Raw genomic sequence first — 25,826 nt, 5'->3', positions numbered from 1 at the left:
ATCTTCATGTACAAGATGAGACGCAAATAAACATATGCGTAGAGAACAGAATGGAGAAGCATACTAGCATTGTGGTCTGTACTACATTATGTCCACTGTTGGATGAAGAAAGGCAATCTTTGTTTGAATGGGTCAATGGCTGATGTGCTAATCATAAGAGGAGCCCGTTCAGAGTCACTACTGTCAATGGCCATCCAACAGGAGCACGCCTCCCTGCAGTACACCTCTCATTCAGGCCTAAGCTTCAATTTACGAATTAAGGCATTGATCAAAGACATACATTTCCATCTCTTGCTCCTTTATAAAATCCTGCTGTTCTTCAAAACCACCAACTAGAGCTCAAACATGCTTTTGTCATGGACTGTTGGAATATTGCAATGTAGTTTATTCAGCATCCCTAAGAAAATCACTGCCAACCCACAAATCGTGCAAAATTGAGCAGCCAGCTTATGCCTCAACTAAGGAGGCAGAACAATGTCAAACCAACCTTGAAACTTTTGCATTAGTCCTAAGTACTTTCATAAACTGGCACATCACTACCACCCTGCCAGAAATCCGTCATCCTTGTTAGATTACCTGGTCTATCAATGCCTATTTTATGGGGGATAAGTCATTGAAAAGGTGCTTGCAAGCCCAGGGTTCAAAGTTATGAATAGCTTCAGCACTTGGCAACTTTGGGAAGCTATGCCCCATAGTTCAGGAGACTGTTGAAAATCGAACGTTACAAATAGCCTTTCAACTAGGCCTGCAGGCGTCATGGCAGGGGCATAGCTACTTTCGGGTGGAATGCACCGGGGCCAGAAGTGGGTGAGGGCCAAGTTTGCCCTGCACCAGAGGATTTTATTTCAGAAGCTGCCTGCTCTTGTTGTTTTTTCACAGTGCATGCCAGGGGCTTGGCTGCGTTTACTTTTAGGGGGGGGGGGTACAGAGGGAGTAGAGGATCAGGAAACAATAAAGAGTGAGGAAAGGAATGAGATAAAAGGATAGGGTGAAAGAATGGGTAGGAGGTCAGGAAAAGGTGACAGAATGGGAGAAGGAAATAAGGTTGAAAGAGAAAGGAGACATGGATATTCAAAGAAGGTAAGGAAAAAGAGAGAGAGAATGGAACCAGAAATAAGGAGAGAAGGGAAAAAGAAGATGAGGATGGGTCAGTAAGGCAGAAGAGGGGGAAGAGAGAGACTGAGGAAGAAGATACAGAGGAGATTATTAAATAGATGAAGGCGGTGAGAGGAGAGCAGGGTGGAGATGGAGAGGCGAGAAAGAAAGACAAGTGGAATGAGAAACTTGGAGACCTGTAAATTACATTAGTGCATACATTGCAGTGACACTGGTGTCCATGGTTTTTATGGGTGCACTGCACTTCATTTGTAGCAGTATTTTAATACTAGCTGGGGGCCTAGTTTCATTAGTTGCACTAGAGTCCATTACCCTCAGGCCACTGTACTGCTTCATGAGGATGATCAAGGTAGGCTGGAATTAAATTCCTCCTATGCATCCAGGGGGACTCTGGTGGCTTTTCTAGATTGTGAACTTTATTTATTTTCTCCCTTTCTTTGATGCTTTGAAGTGAAATTGGCAAGGTGTACTGCTACTCTAAAATCTTTAATAAATACAATTGGCACAGGGATTAAAAGGCAGATGCTATTTTGACATGAAATTCATTCAGTGAAACTCTCATAACTTCATGCAGGGACCTCCTCTGTTTCTGCATCGTTCTCAAACACAAATCTGATAGTCAGACAGGTAGATTTCATTACATACCAGCAGGGCAGTAGGAAAAAGCAGGACATCGTTCTGCTTCTCCAGGCACCTGGCAGTAAAACCCTGGCTGACATGGAATACAAGACTCGGCGCCACTGGTCGGCTGGTACTGCCCAATGGGACACGGAACAGGGTAAGCTGAACCAGAGCTGCAGAAGTGTCCCTGTAATGGAGAGAAGAAAAAGAATAGTAGTCTAGGTCAGAAAAATTGCAATTCATGACTGGACGAAAATGACCATTTCTAAGTAGTCATATGTGCATTTTATTTACAGAAAGAGAGAGACAAGAAACATCTGGTAAAATGAGTTTTAAAAAAATGTATTAAACAATCTTTATTCGGCAGTAAACACAGCCATAAAAGATACAATACATTAAAACTACATCAAATCCATCAAGAAAATAAAAACATATTTAATTATATAAAACAACTCTAAAATTTCATCAGACAAATGTACTCTCATCTAGAAAGACCTCTAACATATACACAACTGTGAGTGCTAACTGATACCCAAAGTGCTATGTAAGCATAAAACCGTTCACGAGGGCCCTTCTCTGTCTCAATCATATCTAGAGTTCCTAGATCTTATCATTGCTCTTAGAAAGTGCAAAACCACAAAGAAAGTGCGTTCATTCTTCAAAAGTAGCATGTGCAAAAGTGCAATTCAAGCCTGTCTAAATCCCATTTCTTTTAAATAATGTTTAAGATACAGCCGTCTGGGATACGTAAAATATTTGCATAAAAAGACAAAATGTAAAATAACCTGTGGAGACCTATTGTTGCAGCCAAAGGGCCCTCTATCCTCGGCTTGAACTACAAAGCCAGAAGGAGAGGCCACTAAATGATGAAACATTTTAAATTAAAAAATGATCGTCAGCGCTAGTTAAACTGGTGAGGTAATGCTCTATTCCCAACACTGATTTAACTAAGGTGTGTGCTCTAACTGTCGGCTTAAACAGTTCCTTTCCTTCTCGCTCAGCGCTAACTTTCTTAGAGAATAATTAATTAATTTGTTATTTTTCCTCTCTCTTCACTGCTTTATAGTTTATAAAAATGTCTGAACTTCCTAGGGCGGAGAATGTTTCCTTAATATATCAACCAAGGAATTTTAAAGGCATGATCCAATGAAAGGCAATCCAAAATTACAGCTAAAGGGGGACTCCTCATTGGACCAAATATTCACCCTGCAACTAGGTCAGTAATATACCTTGCCCCAATTTCTTCATGAACTGAGTAAGCAGGCGTATCCTGAGGGACTTTCAGCATCCGTCTCAGGAATTTGTTTTACGTGGTCTGTAGTTCAACCGCTGCCTTGTAACCCCAAATCTTGCTCCCATACAGGACCTTAGAGATATAAATTGATTGATATAATTTTAGAATCACCCCAGACGACCATATACCTAATCTGTGTGCATGGTTTGCAATGGCTTCCATAGTTTTCTTCATATCCATTACCATCTCTTCCTTCAGGTTATTCCAATTTAAATTGGCGTCAAATAATACACCAAGGTATGTGAAGGCTGGGACTTTGGATACGATAAAAGGGCCTGCCCTGTAGGATTTTTTGCTATTCCCTTGACAACCAACTTCCATCACAAATGACTTGGTGTAGTTGGGGGACAGATCCAGCCCGTTCATGTAGGAGACTAACCCATCAATTAAAAGCTGCAATGCTCTTGGGGTGCGGGCTATATGCACAGCGTTGTCTGCATACAGTAGAACTGGTACTGGTCTGCTGCCTATTCTCGAAGCATCGGCCTGCAGGGATATCAAGGCAGATTCTAGCCCATTGATACACAGCGTAAATAAGAAAGGGCAAGAATACAGCCTTGGCGCACACCTCTTATGCATTTAAAATTATAAGTGAGTTCCCCAACTTGTCTGAATCGTATTGCAGCTGAGGTATGGGCATATAACATCATCAGAGTGTTTATTATTTCTCATTCCATGCCTAATTCGTCTAACAGCGACCACAGTTTACTGCAAATCACCCTATCAAACGCTGCAGTAAGATACATAAAACCTAAATATATGGGTCCTGCCTTGGCGATTGTATATTTTGAAATCAATTGATAGAGGTTTAGACATTGTTCCACTAAAGATTTGCCTGTTCAGAAGCCATATTGGACCTCCAAGATGATTTGTTTTTTTCTGCCCACTCCACTCACCTATTTAGTAAGACCTGCCCCATAACCTTGACAGTAGAATCAATGAGGGATATGAGTCGGTAACAATGAGGATTATCTCTGACTCCCTTCTTGTAGATAGGGATGATAATAGCAGTGGACCAAGACTGGGATATATCAGATAACACTGCCACATTCAAAACCATTGTCAAAATCGGGGCCCACGCGTCTATAGTACTTGGGAACAAGTCCGGGGGAGTCCCATCTGGGCTCGGGGCCTTATTCTTGGTCAGTCCCACTATACCAATTTTAACCTCATCAAGTTGAAAAATAATCTGAGAGTAGTATGGGTGGAGCTCCCAATCCTTATTATGATGATCTCCATCCCCATGGTCGTAAACCACCTGGAAGTGATTCTTCCACTGGTCCTGTGTAATATGATGCCCTGTGGACGGTTTGTCTGGTTCTGATAAACAAGGTCTATGGATAGCTTGCCAGAATAGGTAACTATCTTATAGTTTCACTCGCCTGCACCAGTTCCTCCCAAGCCTGCTTTTGTAATGAAGACCTTTGTTGCTTGAGTGCTTTTTTGTAATTATTACCACTTGTTGTTACCAAAGATCTATTACAAGGAATCTCTTTTAAAGCCATTATAAGTTTCCTTAATGCCTGAGAACACCCACTGTCAAACCACCTTGAAATATCCGCATGAGGTGTGGCCGCCAGGGCAGTTAAAAGTGCAGCCACTGACTTCACAATGGCCTCAAAGGCACTAATTACATCTTCCTCTGAGGGTGATATATCTAAACACTTCAGGATCTCGTGGTACCTCTCTTTGAAAAGGGAAAGATTAAAATAATTGATTTCCACCTGCGACCATTGCAGATGCCTACCCTGATCAGTTGGCAACATTGTCCCCACCATCGTACTACCCTGTACTAACTTGGGGCCCTGTACCCATAGCCCCAGTGTCAGAGGGTTATGATCACTGTAGGGACTGTCTAGAGTCCTGAAGGACAATATGGTAGGGCTCAACGATGATGAGTCAAAAATAAAATCAATTATCGTAGCACAGCCCCTTTCTTGATAGATATCTTTATTCAATTTAATTGTAAAACCATAAAAGCACATCAATTTACAGTACATTTAGTCGAAACATTTCCAAACAGGTAGTTGGGAGGGGAAGGTGGAGAAGCAAGTTCCACAGTGGGTGCTCCTAGAAAAATATGCATTATGTCTGACACCTTTTCCTTGTCCATCAGTCGTGATAACATTCCCCACTGGTTGTTTCTTTTTGTAAGTAACTGTAGGCTTACAGTACCATTCTATTTGCTATTGTGCTTACGCAATTATTTGATAAAGTGCCTAGTGCTTATACATTTAAAACATCTATGAACAATCATATTAAAATATGAATATATACAATAAAATCGCAATTAATTTTACCGTCACAAGTACATAAAAATATCAAGTTGACTGTAAAAAGTAGCAACATTATTAGTTGAACCATCACGTGCAAAAATCATATCATGGGCATTTGTACTTGGATGCATTAATAAGGGAACAAAAAATATCTGGGATATTTTAAATGGGAGAGTGGGAACTACTATATTTCAAAGTTCCTTTCCGTTACAATTCCTTCAATGTTACTCATCCGTGCACAAGATTAGTCTTCCCTGCAGTTAGCATACTCATTACCCTGTCAGTACTTCTTTGATGTTCTTTAATACTCTACTTTGTGTCATCCATGCATGGAGTAAATATCTGGACAGGCCAAAGACTAGATATTCTGTGTTATCACTTTTCAAGATTCTGACAATCTCTATTAAGCTATTAGCTGCCAGAAATCGACTGATTGGGAAAACAAGAAATGGACTTCTGATTCAAGAACTCCTATACACCATGGGCAACTGGGTGGGATTTCGACACCTTTCCAGCTACTAACAAAACTGTTAACTCAAGGATACCATACCTAAATGTTAGATAAAGCGATCCTGCGAATGGTGGCTCTATCTGGTTCAAGAAATCTTCTTACTGCGTTTTGTCTTTAATGTTGAGGAATAAGATTGTGAATGCCCCTGCGTTATTCCCATTTAACCAGCTATCCTCTACTTGGCTCCAATATTTCTTTTTGAGGAGATTTACAGAGTTTTAAAAAATATTTATGGGGGATAGCCATAGGTCACTAATTCCAAGTTTGCCCAACCATTGCCTAATGTGGGGGCATATTATCAAGCAGAGCATTAAAATTATTGCTGCTTTAGCGGCAGAAAACTGCTGCTTAAGCAGGGATAATGTAATGACAAACTTTAGATCTCCCCTGGACCAAGGAATGTACCGTCACTTTCCCAGGGAGAGAATATCAGTTCCAAACTTATGGAACATAACATATACACAGCACTTCCTAAGGTGGGCAAACTTTCAACACTTCCCCCAAAGGCAAGGCAAGAAAACAATATAACATATGAGTAATTTACACATCACTTGCCAGGATTAGAACAACTCCCTATAACACAATTACCTGCTAGAAGGGAATTCACCCATCCTTCTACAACAGAATACTTGGCCAAGAAGAGTCCACACCTCCTGCTACAAGGAAAAGATGAATTGGTATATCTGGGATGTATTTATTAGTAAATAGCACCACACAGTAAGCCAAATGCATCTAACATAGCAGACTCTAACATATCAATAGTATGATTGAAACACAATCAAGGCAAATATATATGTAGAAATATATATGTATGGATATAAGAATCAGAAAATAAGAAGGAAAGGAGAGAATCAGTAAAGAATCAAGAGACAGTTAGTAGCAGAGACACCTCACCTAATGCTCCATCATTTCACCCCACTTTGCTCAAGGGGAGTCCATTGCTTGAACTGGGCAAAAGCTCAGAGGTGACACCACTTTTCCGTGACAACACGTCTGCTCCACGGATGAACTTCCACCAGGCCAGTGTCAGCTCCCCTTTTTAATACACATTCAAAACCCAGCGAAGCTTCTAGCAAGCCCGCCCCCTCGTTCTCATGAGAGCCCGTACCAGCTTGCTCCAAGGTCACAGCAACGGTTGATCAGGCCTTTGCTATGGCTGCGAGTCAAACCATGTACATTCCTCTGATAAGAACCAGTTCTCTCTAGTCAGTAAAAACAGGAGGAAAGCAAAACATGCCCTCTTCTTCGTGCAGGCACAGAAAGTTAGTTAAGCCATGCACACAAAGGCCCAAAGCAAGATGGAATCAGAAAAGCAAGGATGACATGAAACCATGTCAAAGGAGCACCTATAATTCTCATCCACACAACTTACAAGCACCACTGTGCACACAGAAAAGTTTGAAGCAAGGTAATTTCAGAAGGCAGAATGACATTAGACCACGTCAAAGCCAATAGGTCAAAGTCATAATTCACCTAACCCAAATAACATTATACACTTAATCCCTCAGTATACAACATTGAGCACATGTATGCACCACCACCCACAAGGCTGCACCTCAACATCCCATACCTTCTATTCTTGGAAAGACTATTCTACTAAAAGACAGAAGAAAAGCAGGCATATGCAAACCCATCCTACATTAAGGCTAAGGTAACATAACACACTTAAATCAGTACAAAATGGTGGTGGTTGAGGGTCATCATAGGGTGTCAGACCAGAAAAGTGGCTCATTCACCACAGATAATGGGCTTGATAATATGCCTCAGAGAATTCCAATAGAAGCTCATGTTGACACCAGAACATGGGCTTCTATGGGAATTCTCAAGGGCATATTATCAAGCCCATTCTCGCCGCTTTAGCGGCAGTTTTCTGCAGCGTAAGCGGCGATAATCTTAATGCCGTTTCTTGATAATATGCCCCGTGGGTGTGGTGATTTTTTCATTGGCAGTGGTTACTCATTTACCCATATGAGCATCTAAAAAGTTAGAGGCCATAGGGCAATTGCGTGGGCAACACTCTTCAGGCCCAGATTCAAGCGCATTGGTGTTAGTAGAAGCGTTTCGGAGTAGCCCAAGCACAAATATAATGACATTATTTTCAGTCTTTTCAATAGTGGTTGCATTAGTGTGTCCCCAGAGTTCTGCACCATAGAGTGCGGCCCCCTAGTCCCTTTTCTTGATATACTTGGATTGCAGGGATCAATGGTCTATAAATTGACTTCCTTAGCGTTTTAATTAAAGCCATCCCCACATGCTGCTATGATAACTGGCTTTTCAATAGTTGTGGTGACCATGATAGTGTATTTGAAAGTCGCAGCCCTAGGTAATCAAATTGTTTCACCTCTTCTAATATAGTTGAGCCCAGTTTTATGTTGCGGTTAAAAGACTTGTGACGATTAAAAAACATGTATTTCGTTCTTTGGGGTATAAATTTCTAGTCCATGGTCTGTGCAGGCCCTCCCAAACTTGTCCACTAGGTTTTGGAGCCCCATTGGTGTTCGTGAGATGAACAAGGTGTCATCTACAAAGAGTAATGCAGGCACCTCTTGGCCTGCAAACTTGGGGGGGGGGTCACCGCTGGAGCCTGTTAATGTTGGGATCAAGCCGTTTATGTAAAGCGTGAAGAGGGTTGGCGTGAGAACGCACCCTTGCCTCAATCCACAACTCACCCCTATCCGGTTTGTTAGCCACCTTCCTTCCCCCATCTAATTTGAGGGTAGTTGTTTGTGTGCAGTCTCATGATGATTTGTAGGAGATTTATTGGGATCCCTAGTTTGTTCAAGGCTGCTCAAAGTTTCCCCTGTGGCACTAAATCAAAGGCAGCGTGGAGATCTATAAATACCACCCTTCCAAATTGTTACATATTTCCATAACATCATAAGGAAGCAAATCAGCTGATCTAAAGTGCTTGTCTTCCCTCTGAATCCTGCCTGCAGGAGTGGTAGTAAATCCCACTCCCTTATGCAGTCATTTATTCTCCCCAGCAGTTGGCGGCAGAATAATATTTAGGAAATATCAATGAGGCTTATGGGCCTGCAATTTGCTGGGTCACTTTTATCTCACTTTTCGCAGAGGGGGATGACCTCGGCACCTAGCCAAGAGTCTGGTATTTCTGCCCCTTTTAGTACGGCATTGTATGTGTGGTTAAGAATGACACTCCATATTAGGGTTCTGATAGATAGAGATCCCCCGGGATTAGATCTAAGCCTGGGGCTTTCCCCCTCTGTGTGGTTGTGATTGCTTCCAAGGTTTTGTCTATGGTGAATGATAAGCAATCATTATCTGCTCCCGAATTAAGGGGCTCTATTGGGGATTACACCATTGTCCACTGGCCCTACATATCATTTAGAGAAGGGGTCTTCCCAGGTCGGTGGGTGAATGTGAAAGTTTTCTTCCACAACTAGGCGTCTTGCGCCTTTCTCAATTAAATGCCAAAATCCTTTGCTATTTTTAGTGTGTGCCACAGATAAAAAGTCTTGCCATAGCCCTGTGTGCCAATTCCTATGTGCCTCATTTTGTGCTTTTTTGTAGGCCTTACTTTTCATGGCTATGAGGTCTCCCTGGCAGTCTTGATTGCTCCCATCAGTGCTTGCCGTGCTAGTTTACTGTTTCCATTAAACCACTCGTTTGATTTATTCCTGATCTTTCCCCTTCCACTGTAGACAGCCTCTTCTAAGTAGGTGAGTAGAGGCTATTGGGGGCATTACTGCATTTTGTAAGGTAAACGTTAGATCATGAGTATTTAAATGAGCATTTAAATTGTGACCATCTGTTGAATGCTCTATATGCAAGTCTTCTGCTACCAGACATATAGGCATGGCCCTCATGCTTTGTCCAATGTCTGCACACAAATGACAATTAAAATCGCCTAACAGAATAAGGTTACCCTGTGGTAGATCCTCCCCCTGTAGCTGTTCCAGGAGACCAACTAGCTCCTTCATACTTGGTGAACCAAACTATCTATTTTCAGCATTATAAAAATTAACTATTGTAAACCATAACATTCTCCCCAACACGAGATCCAAACCTTGTGCCACAGCAGAATTCCACGGCAATTGTTTCACACACCCACAAAGCTCTAGAGTGATAAATATAATTAGGCCACCTTTAGCTCGCCCGCAGATCGAACCTTCCGCTGAGAGGAAGAATAGTTTGTAACCTTCTTGGGAGAATTTATTTTTCACCTCGGTCTCCTGCTGGCAAATTATTTTATGAGAAGTTATAAATTGGATCCATCTATAATCTTCAACTTTTAAAGATAGTCCTGCCACATTCCAGGAGATTAAGTTGACCTCTCTTCCCCCTTGGATTCTGGGTAAAATAGCTGATCTCCCTGATTACCTGTCTGGCAGTCCTGTCTAGGATAATGTAGGGGGTGGGCAACATTCTCTCTCTGCCAATACTCACTAAGCCTAACAGCTTGCATTTGGGAGTTAGTAGCTGTTTTCTATACTAGGCTGTGTTCAGTGCCCGAAACCTGTCAATCCAGGCTGTTAAGATCCGACAGGGGGTTGTAAGTATTTGGTGACAACTCCATTCCCTCCCAAATTTGTACACCCCCCTCCCGCTCAAGGGCATTATTTACTGAGGCCGAGTCTGAGTGAGAGTGGTTTAATTTCTGATGCATAAAAAGGGAACTGAGTCGAGTGACTTAAGATATTATACGCCAATTTTGGGAATCTTAAGGAAACAATCACGGTGTCGCCCTTAAAGGTTTTTTTTGGATTGCCCAATCCATGAGACCATTTTTGCCATCAGAATGTGTGGGTGATCCCTTACGTTGAATCTGCTATTTTTCCCCAACCAATGTGATACTTTATTAATCAGAGTGACGGTGGATTCCTCAATGCCTACCTCCAAGCTTTGAAACCCACCAGAACCACAGTACAGGGGCAACAAGCCGGAGGCAGATCGATTACTGGGAGGCCTGCTCTGTTCGTGTTCTTAGACCTAGCCCTCACTTGCTCATACTCACGTGGGGAAGAATGTTGGTCCCCGCCACCCCCACTTGTTTGAGAATTAGGCCTACTACCAGCCGTGTTATCCTGAACCATACCATGTCTCTGGGGCCCGGTCCCCTGTGTTCTATTACAATTTAATGTTTGACTTTCTGGCTTATTTTGCCCCAACGAGCTAGGACCTACTACCTGTGACTGAGCACTGGTTGGGGGAGGTAGTTTGGAAATTGTATTCAACATAATTTCCACTTTCCCAAAAGTTTCTTTGGAGTCTGATAACACTTTGTCCAATTTGTCCCGAAGCTGCGAGAACAAGTCTGTCATCAGATTCGTAACTATTTCTGTCAAAGTATTCCAAAATTTCTCCACGTCGGTCAGGCTAATGGCTGGTTTTACTTCCTCCGCTCGCTGTGGGGCTCATTTCTCTTCTTTGCCTTATGTAGTCTCCCGGGTACCAGTGAGGCCTCAGACTCCATATCCTTATCATTGTTAGCTGGGTGTACTCCACAACACTCCCCCGAAAAGCCTGCTGAGGGAGCACTAAGACATTGCTCACCTACCCCTAATGCCACAGCCCCTGCGACAGCAGCTTGCGGACTATTGGTAATAACATTCTGAGGGCTCGAGGTAATTACTTCTGGTAAGTCAACACGTGAAACTTCAGGCGCTGGGAGACCGATCGTGCTCATGGATAGTTTCCTCTCTACTTTACCAATCTCCTTAGTGTTGGCCCCCACCACTTTTGTTAAAAATTAATCAAAAGTAGCCCTTTTGTAGTTAGTCAGATGGTCAGTGTTAGCAGCTTTTCTGATCCCCATAATAGATAAATACGGAGGCTTCCTATCGATCTTATAGGGCCTGAGCACATTCACAATTAGAACAATTAAACAAGTGCTCACCACCGGGGGAGGCAAGATGGCGGTCGTCTGAGACCGTTGGTGCACTCAGACTGCCGAGAGCTGAGAGCTAAGCCTACTACTCGATATGGTTCCGCTAGACTAAAAAAATGAATGTTGCATTGGTCAGGCAAGACCTACATAGCCCCCTCAAAACAGGCAACGAGTGTCTGCGGATTCTGGGGACCATTATTGGACTCTCCGTTATTCGGCGCTTTCTAAAGCTCACCCTACACAGCTTTAAAGAAGAAAGTACATACCGGTCGGGGCTCGTAGGGGAGGCTGGATCTACGGAGAGGAGTGAGAAGATTGAAGCTGAAGCTGCCGCGATGGGTCCGAAGGCAGCAGCAGGTGCTGCTAAAGTGAAATCCACCGGGATACTGGGAGCTTCAGCAGCATCGGGAAGCACTGGTGTGGAGCCTCCGGCGATGGAAACTCCGGCTTAGACTCCTCACCGAGGCCGCCGTGGGATTGTTGACCCGGATCCGGAAAAGAAAGGTAGAGGCGGAGCGGTGTTACGAGGACGTCCGGCCGGCCCCACAGTCATAGACATGCTGAGAGGCCCAGCAGCCGGATTAGTACCGGGTCGCGAGGGGAAGAGTAAGAACAAACCCCGTTTAGACACTGCGGTAAGCGCCATGAATAACACCTGCCAGGATGGAGAGTGCCCCATACAGAATACTGGAGCAACAAACGATCAGGGACTGCAGGACTGTCGTGGGGGCTCAGAGGCGGTGAACGGAGGTAAGACCCTTCCACCTCAAAGTTTGACAGAGGGCCTTCATGGCTCATCGGTTGTTTTGCCGGAGGAGCCAGAGTCAGTGGCAGAGATGTCGTCGCAGCTTGTGGAAAATATGCTACAAAAAAAATAATAACACCAAAAGATAGAGTGGGGGCTCAAGCTGGTGACCAGTTAATTGTGGCCCCGCAAGTACTAAAGGGCGATCTTAACTTTATTAACCCGAGTAACCTGCAAGGTAACCACTCCAGCAGCCAAATTGAGCTGGAGAAGGAGCCCAGTGAATTTTTTTCTCAGTTTCAGATGGGGATGATGGTGACTGGTCAGAGGGATCATCAACTGATAGCACTGATTTGAGCTATAATGGCGGTGAGGAGACAGGGGGTGCTAAGAGCAAAACGGTGCTGAGAAAAAAGAAGAAAAAACAGGGGGAAAAAGACTTGGCCTGGGATTATACCCCGACAAATCAACTTACTCACTCCCTGTCCCTGTCCCTGCCCTTGTCCCAATCGGGTAGTGACCCCCCCGATACAGATACAGCTACATCATCTTCCCCAACTCTGGGGGCTATCTTTCAAGCTATTTCAATGCACCAAGAGGAAACTCGACAGGATAGCTGCAAGGCACAGCTAGCCATGTGGAAGATGCAGGGGGTTGTGCAGAAGCTAACTAAAACATGTGGCTCATTTGGGGAGTGCCTAACTGAACTTGAGGCCAGAACTGTTACCACAGAAACTGATCTCGCTGCAAACCAAGTCTTGGTCGAGGCACATGAGGCACAACTGGTAGATGTAAGATGGAAGTTGGAGGAGTTTGAGAACCGCCAACGGAGGAATAACCTACGGGTTCTTGGGGTCCCGGAGGGGGCTGAGAAGGCTGATATACGTTCATTTATTGTTGAACTATTGCAAAAATCGCTGCCTGAAATTACCGGTTGGAACTGGTCATTGGAGATTCAGCGGGCCCCATCGAGTCCCATTTGTTCAAAAATATCCAGCGAAAGTGGGGTCACTCCCTGGAGCTATTTTGGTATATTTTGGCAATTTTTTGTTACGTCAGGCAGTTTTTGAAAAGGCAAGGCCAGATGCCAAGAGGTCTATTAATGGGATATCTTATTTTGTTCGCCCTGACTTCTGTCATTCCACCGTTGAAAGACGGTGGCGGCTGCGGCAAATAATTAAAGCATTTCAGGATAAAAAGGCGCAAGCCTTTCTTAACAGTCCTGCAACATTAAAAGTGATTTTTGAGGGGCAAACAAAGTTTTTTACGTCAGAAATAAAAGCTAAGGAATACTTAGAAGGGATACCCCGTTAGGAGTGGGCCCGATTCTAATACGTTCTAGCGGCACCTAGCTTGGGTCCATATCGTAACTGAGCTAAGTGTAATAAGAGTAGGGGAATATGGCTTTAGGATGTAACAGGGCTTGGTATACAGGGTTTGGTATACAGTAGTTCTCAGCCTCGTCATGAGGTGCACTTCCATTGGGATCAGTCTCATGAGTGAGTCTGTAAGCCTCATGTGGGGAGGTGGGGGTTTTCAAGGGGTGGGAGGGGTGGGGGGCAGTTCCGTGGGTGGGATGGGAGTGGGAGGGGGGGGTAGGGGGGGGGTGAACGGGGGAAAACTGGAGGAAAAATAACATATCTAGAAATGCTAAGACAGGATTGGAAATGGTAAGAAAGCTAAAAAGAGAGCAACAGGAGAAAATAAGAATTCAATGTGGGAAGGAATCCGAACAGGTTCAAGGAGAGTTTTGGGAATTTGAGTGTAAAGTACGATGGGGAGATTGACAATATGCTCGTGGAACATTGCCGGGTTGAATGACAGGGGAAAGAGAATTAGATATGCAGAATTGGTAAGGCTTAGCCGTGCAGATGTAATATGCTTGCAGGAGACGCACATCCCCTGGGGCAGGAGGGATTTATTACAAGTAACAGACTATAACCTACTTGCCTGCACAACCCAGACATCCTATACTCGAGGTGTGGCAAAGATCTCGTTGGGCACCATTAAGCGAAAGATAGCAGACACCCTGGGTAGGTGGGTGATTGTAGAACTTCCCATGGGTGCTACCGTCTGTGCAATCTATGGATCTAATCAAGACGATCCCCAGATAATGGAGGCACTGGAGGTTGAGTTGGCCTTATGGCCCACCCCTTTGATTCTTTGCGGGGACCTCAACATTTCCCTGGATCAGACTACTGGCAATCGGGGGACAGGGGGATATTCTGGTAGAAAGCAGCGAGTGTATAGGGCATTTAACTCTTTAAAAGTCAGCCATGGTTTAGTGGACATTTGGGCCACGAAGAATCCGGCTAATCCCGACTTTACATTTTTTTCGTGCCCCCATAAAAAATATGTCAGGATTGACTACTTCTTCTGTTCTAGAGCCTTAGTAGGGACGGCTCGGATTAAGAAACTCCCTAAAATAATCTCTGACCACAACCCCCTGATTTTAGAACTAGACTTAACCAATTTTAAAAGGGTGATAAGCAAATGGACTTTTGATAGGAAACTTCTCGTTAATTCTGAATTTATTGAATATATGAAAAACTGGGCACAAGAATTTTTTGATTTAAACAGGTTTAGTGCCAGTAGGGGGGTGGTATGGGATTCTTTTAAAGCCGCTCTCCGAGGGGAGACTATTTCATTTGTCAACAGAACCCGGAAGCTTCGGGAACTGGAGAACCGCCAATTAATGGAGGATTTAGCCAGGGCAGAAGAGTATCATATTATACAGATAGCACAGGGGCAGGTGGGAGAACAAATACAGCTGCGAATAATTGCACTCCGAGCGGAGCTAACAAATTGGCTTATAAAGAAATCGGCTGAGGAATATCAGGCTCATCGGAATAGCGCCTATGAAACCGGGGAACAAGTTGGCAGAAGGCTAGCCCTCCGTACTCGGCAGAAGACCTCGTCTAACGCTATATCCACGATTAAAATAAACGGGCGTGTCTACACTACCCCACAAGAGGTAACTAGGGGGTTTCAGAATTACTATCAGAAGCTATATCACGATGATATTAATAAAAGTAGGGAAGAGGTATCTCAAGGCCTGGCAGGACTGGTTACCGATATTAATGCTGGGGAAGGGTTGGATGGGCTAACCAGACAGGAGCTGGAGGCAGAAATTTCGCTCGATGAGGTAGAGCTTGCATTGTCAGGAATGGCTCTAGGTAAAGCAGCTGGTCCTGATCGGATCCCCCTTGAATTATATAAAACCCTAGGCATAGTTATTACACCTCTGCTCCTAGATTTATTCAAGGGTGTACAACACAGTGGAATCCCTCCCGAATCCTGGAAAGGGACTAACATCATAATTTTTCCTAAAAAAGGGAAGCCGGTCGATGATCCATCTTCATATCGGCCAATTTCTCTGATCAATTCCGATACAAAAATGTATTCTAAGATCCTGGCTAATCGGCTGGGGAGGGCCATAGAACGTCTTGTTTCCCCTTGGCAACACGGGTTTATCCCTGGCAAGGGAACAACAGATCATGCCCGAAGAGTTGTCTCTTTGTTTGATATAGCGGCCAGGGAAGGTGACAGGATGGCTATGATCCTCCTTGATGCCGAAAAAGCTTTCGACCGGGTGGCCTGGGAGTACATGTGGCAGATACTGGAATTTTATGGCTTTAGCCCTAAGCTCATAAAAGCTGTGAAGGCTATGTATTGCCAGCCATATGCACGACTGCAATTAATGGGGGGTGAGTCTGAAAGTATTAATAATAATAATAATAATACAGAATTTTATTGAGCGCGAACAGCTACCTCGCACGGAGGTGTCCCGGCGCTAGACACAGGCAGAGAAAACAAACCGGAATTCAAGTCATTAACAAGGTTGAGTAAAGAGCCAGGTCTTCAACAAATCCTTAAAACGGGGTTCAGAAGGAGCCTGCTGAAGCTCAGGGGGTAGTGAATTCCATAACATCGTTACATTTGCCGAGCACGTTCTGCCTCCCAGACGGGCCTTCTTTATACGAGGCACTGCTAGCTGGATCCGGCAGTTGGAACGAAGAGAACGGGACTGTGTGTATCTTGGCAACCGATCTTTCAAATATATTGGGCATTTGCCATACAAGGATCTAAAGGCTAACGTAAGGGCCTTAAATTTGATCCTGTTGGCCACTGGTAACCAATGAAGTGATCGAAGATGCGGAGAGATGGAATGCTTGAATGGAATCTGCATTAACAGCCTCGCAGCCGCATTCTGGACCAGTTGCAAGCGTTGAATAAGGTATTTAGGCAGACCCAAGAACAAGCCATTCGCGTAATCCAATCTAGATGTCACTGTCGCATGGATTACCGTTTTCCTGCAGTTCACCGGGAGAAGACGCAGGATTTTGCGAAGATTCCTGAGTTTACCTAAACAGCTTCCCATCAGCTGTTGTGTGTGCGAGACAAACGACAGATTGTTGTCCCAGCGCACTCCCAGGTTTTTTGCCGATAGGCTAGGGGAGGGGGCCGGCCCCATTGCACTCGGCCACCAGAGCTCAGAGGGGGGCGGGGTGCCTTTACCAAAAAAGAGCACCTCCGTTTTGTCTGCATTAAGTTTTAACTTATTAGTATTCATCCAGCGCGCAACATCCTGAAGACAGCCTTTAAAACTAGACATGGCTGCCACTGATGCCTCTGCATATGGAAACACAAGCTGGGTGTCATCGGCATAAGATATTGCCTTGACCCCCCAGTTAGCAATAAGCGTGAAGAGTGTATTCACATTTCAAGGGGGACTAGGCAGGGCTGTCCCTGCTCCCCTATTCTATTTGCGTTGTATATTAATCCCCTAGTGGCTACTCTGCTACAGAGCTCGAAAATTGAACCGGTAATAACTAGGGGGTTTGAGACTAAAGTATTGGCCTATGCGGACGATATTGCGGTCTTAACTACGAACCCTGCTGAGGCAATTGAGGAAATTAATAAGATTACAACAGGGTTTGGCCTCTTCTCCGGGTATGCACTGAATGCGGGGAAAACTATAGTTTTATGTACTGATAACACTGTCTTTAATGATCCTAAACGAGCAATATCCGCAGTCTACTTGGGGGTTCGAATTAGCGCAAATGTGGAACAAATTACTAGAATCAATTTTGAACTTTTGATCAATAATTTAGGAAAGGAATTAAGGAGGGTTAATGGGATACATCTATCTATTATTGGAAGAGGGAACTACTTAAAAATGACTGTTTTACTAAAAATACTATACTTGTTCCGGGCAATTCCTCTGCTCGTAGAGGATAATTTATTAAGGGCATTGGAATCTATCTGCTCCAGCTTCCTATGGCAATATGGGAAGATCAGAAGAGCTGGGAAATATGTAGCATTACCTCTTGATAGGGGTGGACTTGCAGTTCCTAATATCACTTTATATTTTTGGGCAGCTTTTCTACAGCAAATGACCCCACTATTATCTGTTAATAATATTCAGGAGGTAGCTCAGGGACAGAGAATTCCGACAATTTACGAGCTTTCCATGGGGAAGTATGTGCGGGGGCTTTTATTACGGCAATTGGAACCCAGCTACTACAAGAAGATCTGGTTTAAAGTTATTCTTAGCTCATGGAAAGTTTGGAAAAGGATTGTTAAATACATGGAGATTCCGAGATTCTCTAGATATACCCCTCTCTGGTGCTCGCAATTGCTGTCCCGTTTGGTTAATGATGACATGGGGAAAAGGTGGGAAAATTATGGGGTAAGAACAATAGCGGATTTTTGCGGGGAAGGACAAGATTTTCAATTCCCTAGATTACAATTGATGTTTGGATTCTCAGACAATCAATATTTCAAATTTAGACAGATTAAAAACATCCTTGAGCTACAGCGCCCCAAAATTAGTTTAGCGAAACTACCACTTTTGGAAATAACAGCAAAGGACTCCTGCAGAATTAGAGACTTCTATACATTACTTTTGGAAAAAAGCCCTGATGATTTGGAAAAGACAGAGGCATCCTGGGTAATTAAGCTGGGGAACCCAGATGTGGATATCTATAAATGCCTCTGCCTATCCTCAAATATTTTGGTATCTTCAAGCTTAAAAGCACAAGTTTATAAAACACTGTTTAATCTTTATTTTACTCCTGCTAAATTATTCTTATGGGGAAAAAGGGTAGATGACAAGTGTCCGAGATGTGGGCTAGGACCTGCTACCCTGCTTCATATGTTTTTTGATTGCGAGAAGCTCGCCCCCTTGAAAGAAGGCTTGTCGCGCTTTTGGGAATCTCGGTTTGGTTGTAGGTTCGAAATAACACCAACTTTGATGGTTCTTGGTTATGATAACTCATTGGCTCTTAGTATTGAACAAGAATATGGCTTGTTTTTAGGGGCTGCGGTATTTAGGATATTATTAACTGCAAGATGGAAAGATGCTGAGCCACCAAGTTTCCATATATGGCTTGCTAGAATGTTGGGAATGTATAAGCAAGAGTCATTTCTTTATGCATGCCGAGGCAGGCAGGCCAGAGCTCGGGGGAGAAAGATCTGGGCATTTATGGCTGAATGGAGTAGGGAAGCTAGGATTGAGTAGAGGAGGGGATAAGGTTAGGATATTAACTTAGGGAAATCTGCGTTGAAACTGTGATAATGTAAAGTAATATTAATCACTTTGGGATTCTATTAATATAATAATGTAACTCTTTGTTGTCTTTTATTTTCAACATGGTTGTTTTAATGCTCGCTGAGCTTTTGCTCATGTTTTTTTTTTTTGAAACCTTATGAATCTGTATTATGTATTTCTAGATATGTTTTAATAAAGAAATTAAAAAAAATAAAATAAACAAGTGCTCACCACACTGCTGTGTCTTCCCAAACTTTCACTGTCTTATGGCGTTTGGCTAGTAGTTCCTAAGCGGTACAGGCAGATACTGTGTCATATACTCTGCCTCCACTTTCCAAAGTAGCCAGCCAAGAGGGTAGGCCCAGCCCGGCCATGATCGGCTGCAGATGGGTGCAGACGGGCCTGCCATTGGCACAGTGTTTGCCCGGACGCGGTGCAGGCCCACCCACGTGCGTTCAATGCTGCAGGAGGCCCTGGCCCCTTTTGAGCGCCTCCGAGCGCAGGCAGCAGGTCACATTGGTAGCACTTGGGCCACAAGTAATGCTAGGGTTTGCAGTCCTCCCTCTCTCCACAGCAACAATGGGCTCCAGCGCTGCAGGAGGCCCTGGATCCTTTTGAGCACCTCCGGGCGTGGGCAGCAGGTCAAATGAGTTAGTCCTCAATAAAATGTAGTGTAAGGATGCAAACTGTATTTTAAGAACTTTAAGAAATGCTACATGTTAGACCTGACATCCTTAGTATGGTTTTCCCCTAGCTTTTTGCCTTCAAATCTCCTGGTTTTGCTGACTTCCTTTTTGCTGGCCTTAGGAATCTTAACACTTTACCACTGCTAACCAGTGCTAAAGTGCTTGTGCTCTCTCCTTAAAAACATGATGGATTGGCTCATACTCAATCCAAAATTACTTGTAAGTCCCTAGTAAAGTGATGCTACCTGTGCCCATGGCCTCTATATTAAATGCCGATGTCGGGCCTGCAGCACTGATTTTGCCACCCACTCTAGTAGCACTGTAAACATGTCTCAGGACAGCTGTTGCAGAACCTGTGTGTGCAGCTTTAAAATGTCATTCCTACCTGGCAAAAAAACCTGTTGCCTGACCAAAACGTTCTTTTTAATACATATCACTCAACCCGATAGTAGGCCCTTGACAGCCCAGAGGGCAGGGTGCGATGTATTTAACAGTAGGACATGCACTTTTAAGTTTTACATGTCCTGGTAGTGAAAAACTCCTAATTTTGTTTTTTACTACTTCAAGACCTACCTCTTACATAGGGTAACATTGGAATTACCTTAGTACATATTGTAATTGTAATTTCCAAATAGGAATAGGCAACCCCTTCCTTCATATTTGGTGTCTCTGGAATTGTAATTTAAAAACCTAACTAATGGTGAAGTCGGATTTTAAAGTATAATTCTGAAAATGCCACTTTTAGACAGTTGGCGTTTTTTAGACATTTGGTGCCTGCAACCTGTCTCTGGGTCTCAATTCTGGGTATGGGTGACAGTTTGGCTTTGTATATTCCTCCAAGATGTCTACACACAACTGGAAGCTTAGGTGTGACTGGGTGGGCCATCACTGGCAGGATGGGAAGGAGGAGCTTGGCCCAACCCCACTCACAATTGAATAGTCTGTATCTTGTTCCCACACAAAGGCTGCATAGCCTTTGCAGTTAGTCTGGAGCCAGAATGAGGAAGGCAGGGCACCTGTGCACTTCAAAGAAAAGGCTCTAGAAGCTTCTCCCCACTCACTTCAAATGCACAACTTTGTATAAATACTAGACCTCAGACATCAACTCTTGAGCAAACCTCTGGACCTGAGGATACTGTGCCAGGAAGAAAGACTGCTGTGCTGCTACAAGCATTGTCACAATGCTAAACTGCTGCTCTGAAGGAACTGCTGCCCTGCTGTGCTGACCTACTGCCTGCTGCCCTCTTGATTGGGTGAGAAGGGCTGGACTTGCATCTCTTGAACCCAGAGGCTAGTTGGCTGGCTTCCTGATCTGTCACCCAAGGGGCATGACAGACTTCCAACAACCTTGCATCTGCACCTGGACCCCGCCATCTGTGAGTGTAACCTGCCAAGTGGTGATACCCCAGTTCTGGACCATTGCAAGTGGCCTTAAAGTACTCTGCCAGCCTCTAGGGGAACCAATGCATCTCCTCTGCTGCACAGTGCAAACGTCAGAACTAATACAGCGTCTCTGCTGTGTGGATTGAACCTGTAGCAAAGACCTGTATCGCATCACAGCTCTTTGGAACCACAGCATCATTTTGACTGTGCAAAATGTCCTCTTGTAGGCTCTCGCATTCTTTGTTGATAGCAGCCTCGAATACGATGCAGAACTCACATCGCAGCTCCCCAGAACCGATGCATCGCCCCAACTGCGTGCTGCATCCTGGATGTTTGACTTCACATCCGAAGTCCTGACAACGGGATCCTCAATGATGAAACAGACCCTCACATTACAGTCCCACTGCATCGCAGAACTGACGCATCACTTTGGCTGCACAAGACATCTTTGACACGTATCCTCGCAATGTTCCACAAACCAGGATTTAAGGTACTTTGTTCAGCAGGCCTAATTGGGTCCCTATAGCCGACTCACATTCCTTCACGTTCAGCCTGAGCTTGTGACTTTAGCTCGGTCTGGCGCAGGGCCAGATATCCACATTTGGTGCTTTGTGCTTTTAGTTGCTATTTTTACTCACATATTTGAAATTGAATCTCTGATTCTAATAACTAGATTTTTTGTCATTTTGGTCTTGTTTTATTTATTAAAGTAAGTTCTATTTTGTGAACTTGGTGTGGGATCCTTGTTGCATAGTGTTTTCACTTTATTACTGTTTAAAACGTTGCACAAATACTTTACATATTGCCTCTAAGTTAAGTCTGATTGCTCTCTGCCAAGCTACTAGACGGTTGAGCACGGGTTACTTTAGGGTTGGCTTGTGCCTCACCCTGACAAGGATTGTGGTTGCTGCTTCACCAGGGCTCACACCCCAGTCAACCAACAACCCAATTTCTCAAATTTGTGATCAGCGGTGAGGATAGGACTTGTGTTTGTGCAGTGCCATACAGTGATTTGGTGTACATTACCATCCCATATCTGAGATCTTGGATTTTTCTAAAATTCTCTCTCTGGGTGTTGTGCCTGAAACCACTTCTAGTATGGAGTTTGAGCTGGCAAACATAGAGTCCTACACTGTGGCCCAGCTGATGGAGTTCTGTAAGGAGGGGGACGTCCTGCAAAAAGCACTACCAGGAAAGCGGAATTGAAAAGGCACTGAAGGTCGGGGCAGAAGTCCACCAGTCACTGGCTACAGCGACAGAAGGGGATGATGAGGTGGATGGGCAAGGAGAGGATTTAGATGCCAGTCCTGAGACGCAGAAGTCTGGTAAAGGGGTAAATTTACCTCCTGAATTGGAACTCCCTGCCAGGGTTGGGAGAAGGGTATATTTCTGCAGCCTGTTCCCAGAGGAGCTGGCAGAAAGGAGGGAGGGGAGGGAGTTCAAGCTGAATCTTGCCCTGTTGAGAATGGAAGAGAATAAACTGGCCATGGAGGAGAGGAAACTGGACATGGCCATGGAATTAGTTTAGAGCGGTTGACTCATGGGATGAGCCTTAAGTAGCTGGACATCAAGGCCAGACAGGCAGAGGACAGCAGTGATGATGATAGCATTTCTACAGTGCCCTCTGGAGACAATTGAGTCCATTTTGTTGAAGGTCTGGTGCCTGACTTGGTTGTGGGGGGCAACATTGATAAGTGGTTTGAGTCTTATGAGATTGCTTTACATATGCATTGGATTCCTGAGGAGGGCTAGTCTGTGGAAGCATACCGCTGTGAAGAGAGGTACACCATACTAACCCTAGAGAATGGGGACAGAATGAGGTATCCCCCCATGAAGAAATCCCTTGTCAGGAAATACTGCCGTACCTCAGAGAAGTATAGGCAGAAGTTTAGGGACAGTCAGAAACTGGCCCAACAGACTTGGGTGGACTGAATAGATTTGTTTTGCAAGGCACTGGATGGTTGGGTGAAGCGCAGTGAGGTAAAAGATTAACAGGGACTGTACAATTTGATTGCAAAAGTGCACATGTTCAGTCTTAGTTTTGTAGATCGGCGCCAACACTTGATTGAAAGTAAGCTCACTGCCCAGTGAGAGCTTCCTAAGGAGGCGGACCACTGGGTCATCACCAGGGTCCACAAGAAGGTATCTGGTGGGGTCACCAAAAGGGTGAACAGGGTTTCCACCAGAAGAAGGAGGGGAGACAAGAATACAACTAAGAAAATCTCTAAAGGCACAAAGCTAGTGCCACAGGTCAGAACTTCCATCCCCCAACTAAAAAGAAGAAATGGTTCCCTGATCATGTCATAAGGGAAGGGGAGTGTGGCCAGCTATCGAGCATGGCGGACGCGTACTAGGAGAACTCCGGAGCCCAAGCTCGAATATCCTGTACACGAGCACCCTGAATGATTATTTTTGACCCCAAACGGGTTACATGCAAACCTCTCACCCACCCGAGGCATCGGCGGAGTGTACCTGGGCTAATCCTGATCCGATGAGGCTGCCTGAACGAGACTGCGGGGAGGCCTGTTGCGGAGGGAGGGAGCGAGGAAATGACGCAGCTCGCTGAGGCCGGTGATCGGAGCATGCCTGGACGACTGTAAGACTACCCGGGGGAGAGAGTGCAACCCCATGCGTGACCAAGCTAGCGATTGGTGCTCTGCTCCTGGGATAAGCGACGGAACAAAACATCCCCCGGAACTGAGCGAAAGTACCTGTGTGCGGCCCTGTTCCTGCCCGGCACGGGAGGCGGGCGCGCCGCGGACGCCGTGCGTGGCCTGGAACTGTGCCGAGACCCTGGGCCTCAGCGCTGGGAACTGCACACTGCCCGGACAGGCGGTTCGCGAGTTGGCGTGCTCCTTTTTTTTCCCCCCTCACTGTGCAGGACGCCAGAGGCCGCGACCGCAGTGAGACAAGGTAGGCGGTGGACGGGGGGTCATGCCGCGCGGGGCCTACATGGTCGGCCCGAATCACGTACAGCGGAACCTCGACAGGGGCGTCTTTACTGCATATGTGGGACACCTGGGGGCAGCCACATGAACTAAGTTCCACTGTTAAGGGGGGAGAGGCCCCAGACAACAGCCAACAACTCTGTGGCCCAAACTGGTGATGTGCTAGACTGTGGCCCGCTGCGGCTGTAGTGAGGGCATGACAGCCCCTGCTGCTCGATGGACCTCTCCCTTGTCGACCATTGTAGACTGCTGCGTGCATAGTGCTACAGACTGTGGGTTGCATGGTGTCCTGTGCCACGCTCTGCTTCGCCCCCCTGCACCACGGGGGCTCGTCCTACACCTTGTGGGCCTCATTCTTCCCTCAGACGGCCCTGACCAACCGCTGTATCTGGGGCTGCGGGAAGGTACGGCAGCACACACCGCAGTGTTGTTTCTTGGACTTGCTGGGTGGCCTGCAAACACGTCCTGAGTACAGCTAGTGTCCAAGAGGTGCGGGAGCTGCCTGCGCGGCACTGCCCTTGACACCGCTGGAGCGGCTGACTAGTCGGCGACCAGGCCGCTTCCGGGGGGATATATCATATGATAACCCTGCACATGGAGATGGGACTCCACAGGGGCAAGACCCAGGAGGCAATGGCTCCTAGTTCCCAAGGAGCGGACGAGGGGGATCCGTCCCAGAACATGCAATCGCTCAACACAATCCCGCCCACGAACGACGAGAGCACGCCGGACAAGCTGGACTTGATACTGAATGAAGTTAGGGAATCACGTAGAGCCATAGAACAGCAAATAGGCTGTCTTGCTACTGGTTTCACCTTACTGAAAGCGGATCATGCTAAGTTGGCTGATACCGTGAAAGATCATAGCTCCACGCTGCGGGACCTGGTACCGCAACATAACGAACATACAAGTCAGCTCCAATCCCTTTGGAAGCAGGTCACGGGACTTATGGATAGAGTGGAGGATGCGGAGAGCCGGGCACAGCGCAACAATATCCACGTTGTTGGCCTACCGGAACGGAGCGAGGGAACTGAGGCAACGACGTACATGGATGTCACAAATCTGATGATGAACGGCGGACTTTGTTGCCCTTTGACACCGACAAAATGCTCATAAACACCATCTCACCCTCTACGCAGGCAGGGCTGGAGCCCTTTAAGAAAATCTCTCAAGAGGAATACCCGTGGGCATGGCCCATGATGCTGTCGTAAGCCGGCGTATCAGAGGAACAGGTGGGCGACACAAGAAGGCCGGACTTCGTACCAAGGACGGGAGCTGTGTTCCCCAGAGGAGGAGAGTTCATGGCGTGGATGGTGGAAGAGAGCAGAAGCAGAATACCCCACGGGACGAGCAGACCGGCTGCAGAGGAAGACGCCAAGCCGAGAGGTGCTGCCGCCGAGAAAAACATCAAACCGGGAGGCCAACCGGACCGCGTTTCACCCAGCCAACCCTCAGGAGGGGGGTGGCTTGCCAAGGTACAGGCGAAAGTCCAGGGGTTCACAGGACACGGGAGGGGGAAGGGCGTTGTTTAGAGGGAGGTCACGTTGGGAGCCACTTGGTGCTGGGTTAGAGGTGACCTATTCCCTCACTCCTCTTCCCTTGCTATAGGAAATACACCCTGCCTAAACACTGATTCCGGTATTATTTTTCCTTTCCTTCCCATACACCACCAATACCGACTCCTCGGAACAAGATAAAGGCGGGACTAGACCCCAAGTCCAGGACAGGCCCTGGTGAAGATGGAACTACTCCAACTGGGAAGCCTGTCTTATGTCCAAACAGACGTTTGACTTTTTCTTTTTTGTTTCTGTCACAAATAAATATCCTGAAAAGACGACCACCTCT

The 25,826-nt window shown here is 45.6% G+C and overlaps 1 protein-coding gene across 1 annotated transcript in view; it reads right to left on the bottom strand.

The window, feature by feature from the left end:
• Positions 1-25,826, bottom strand: part of LOC146856812 (uncharacterized) — a 1,211,343-nt gene that overhangs the window by 1,056,917 nt on the left and 128,600 nt on the right. Inside the window, exon 5 of the mRNA XM_085646995.1 lies at positions 1,762-1,924. Within this exon, the coding sequence (XP_085503121.1) occupies positions 1,762-1,924 (163 nt within the window). The remainder of the gene's footprint in view (positions 1-1,761; positions 1,925-25,826) is intronic.

The sequence above is a fragment of the Triturus cristatus genome, chromosome 3_2, assembly GCF_964204655.1.
Source record: "Triturus cristatus chromosome 3_2, aTriCri1.1, whole genome shotgun sequence".
Taxonomy (NCBI): Eukaryota; Metazoa; Chordata; class Amphibia; order Caudata; family Salamandridae; genus Triturus; species Triturus cristatus.
The sequence above is the reverse complement of the archived record's forward strand: the minus strand, read 5'-3'. Positions and strand labels throughout refer to the sequence as shown.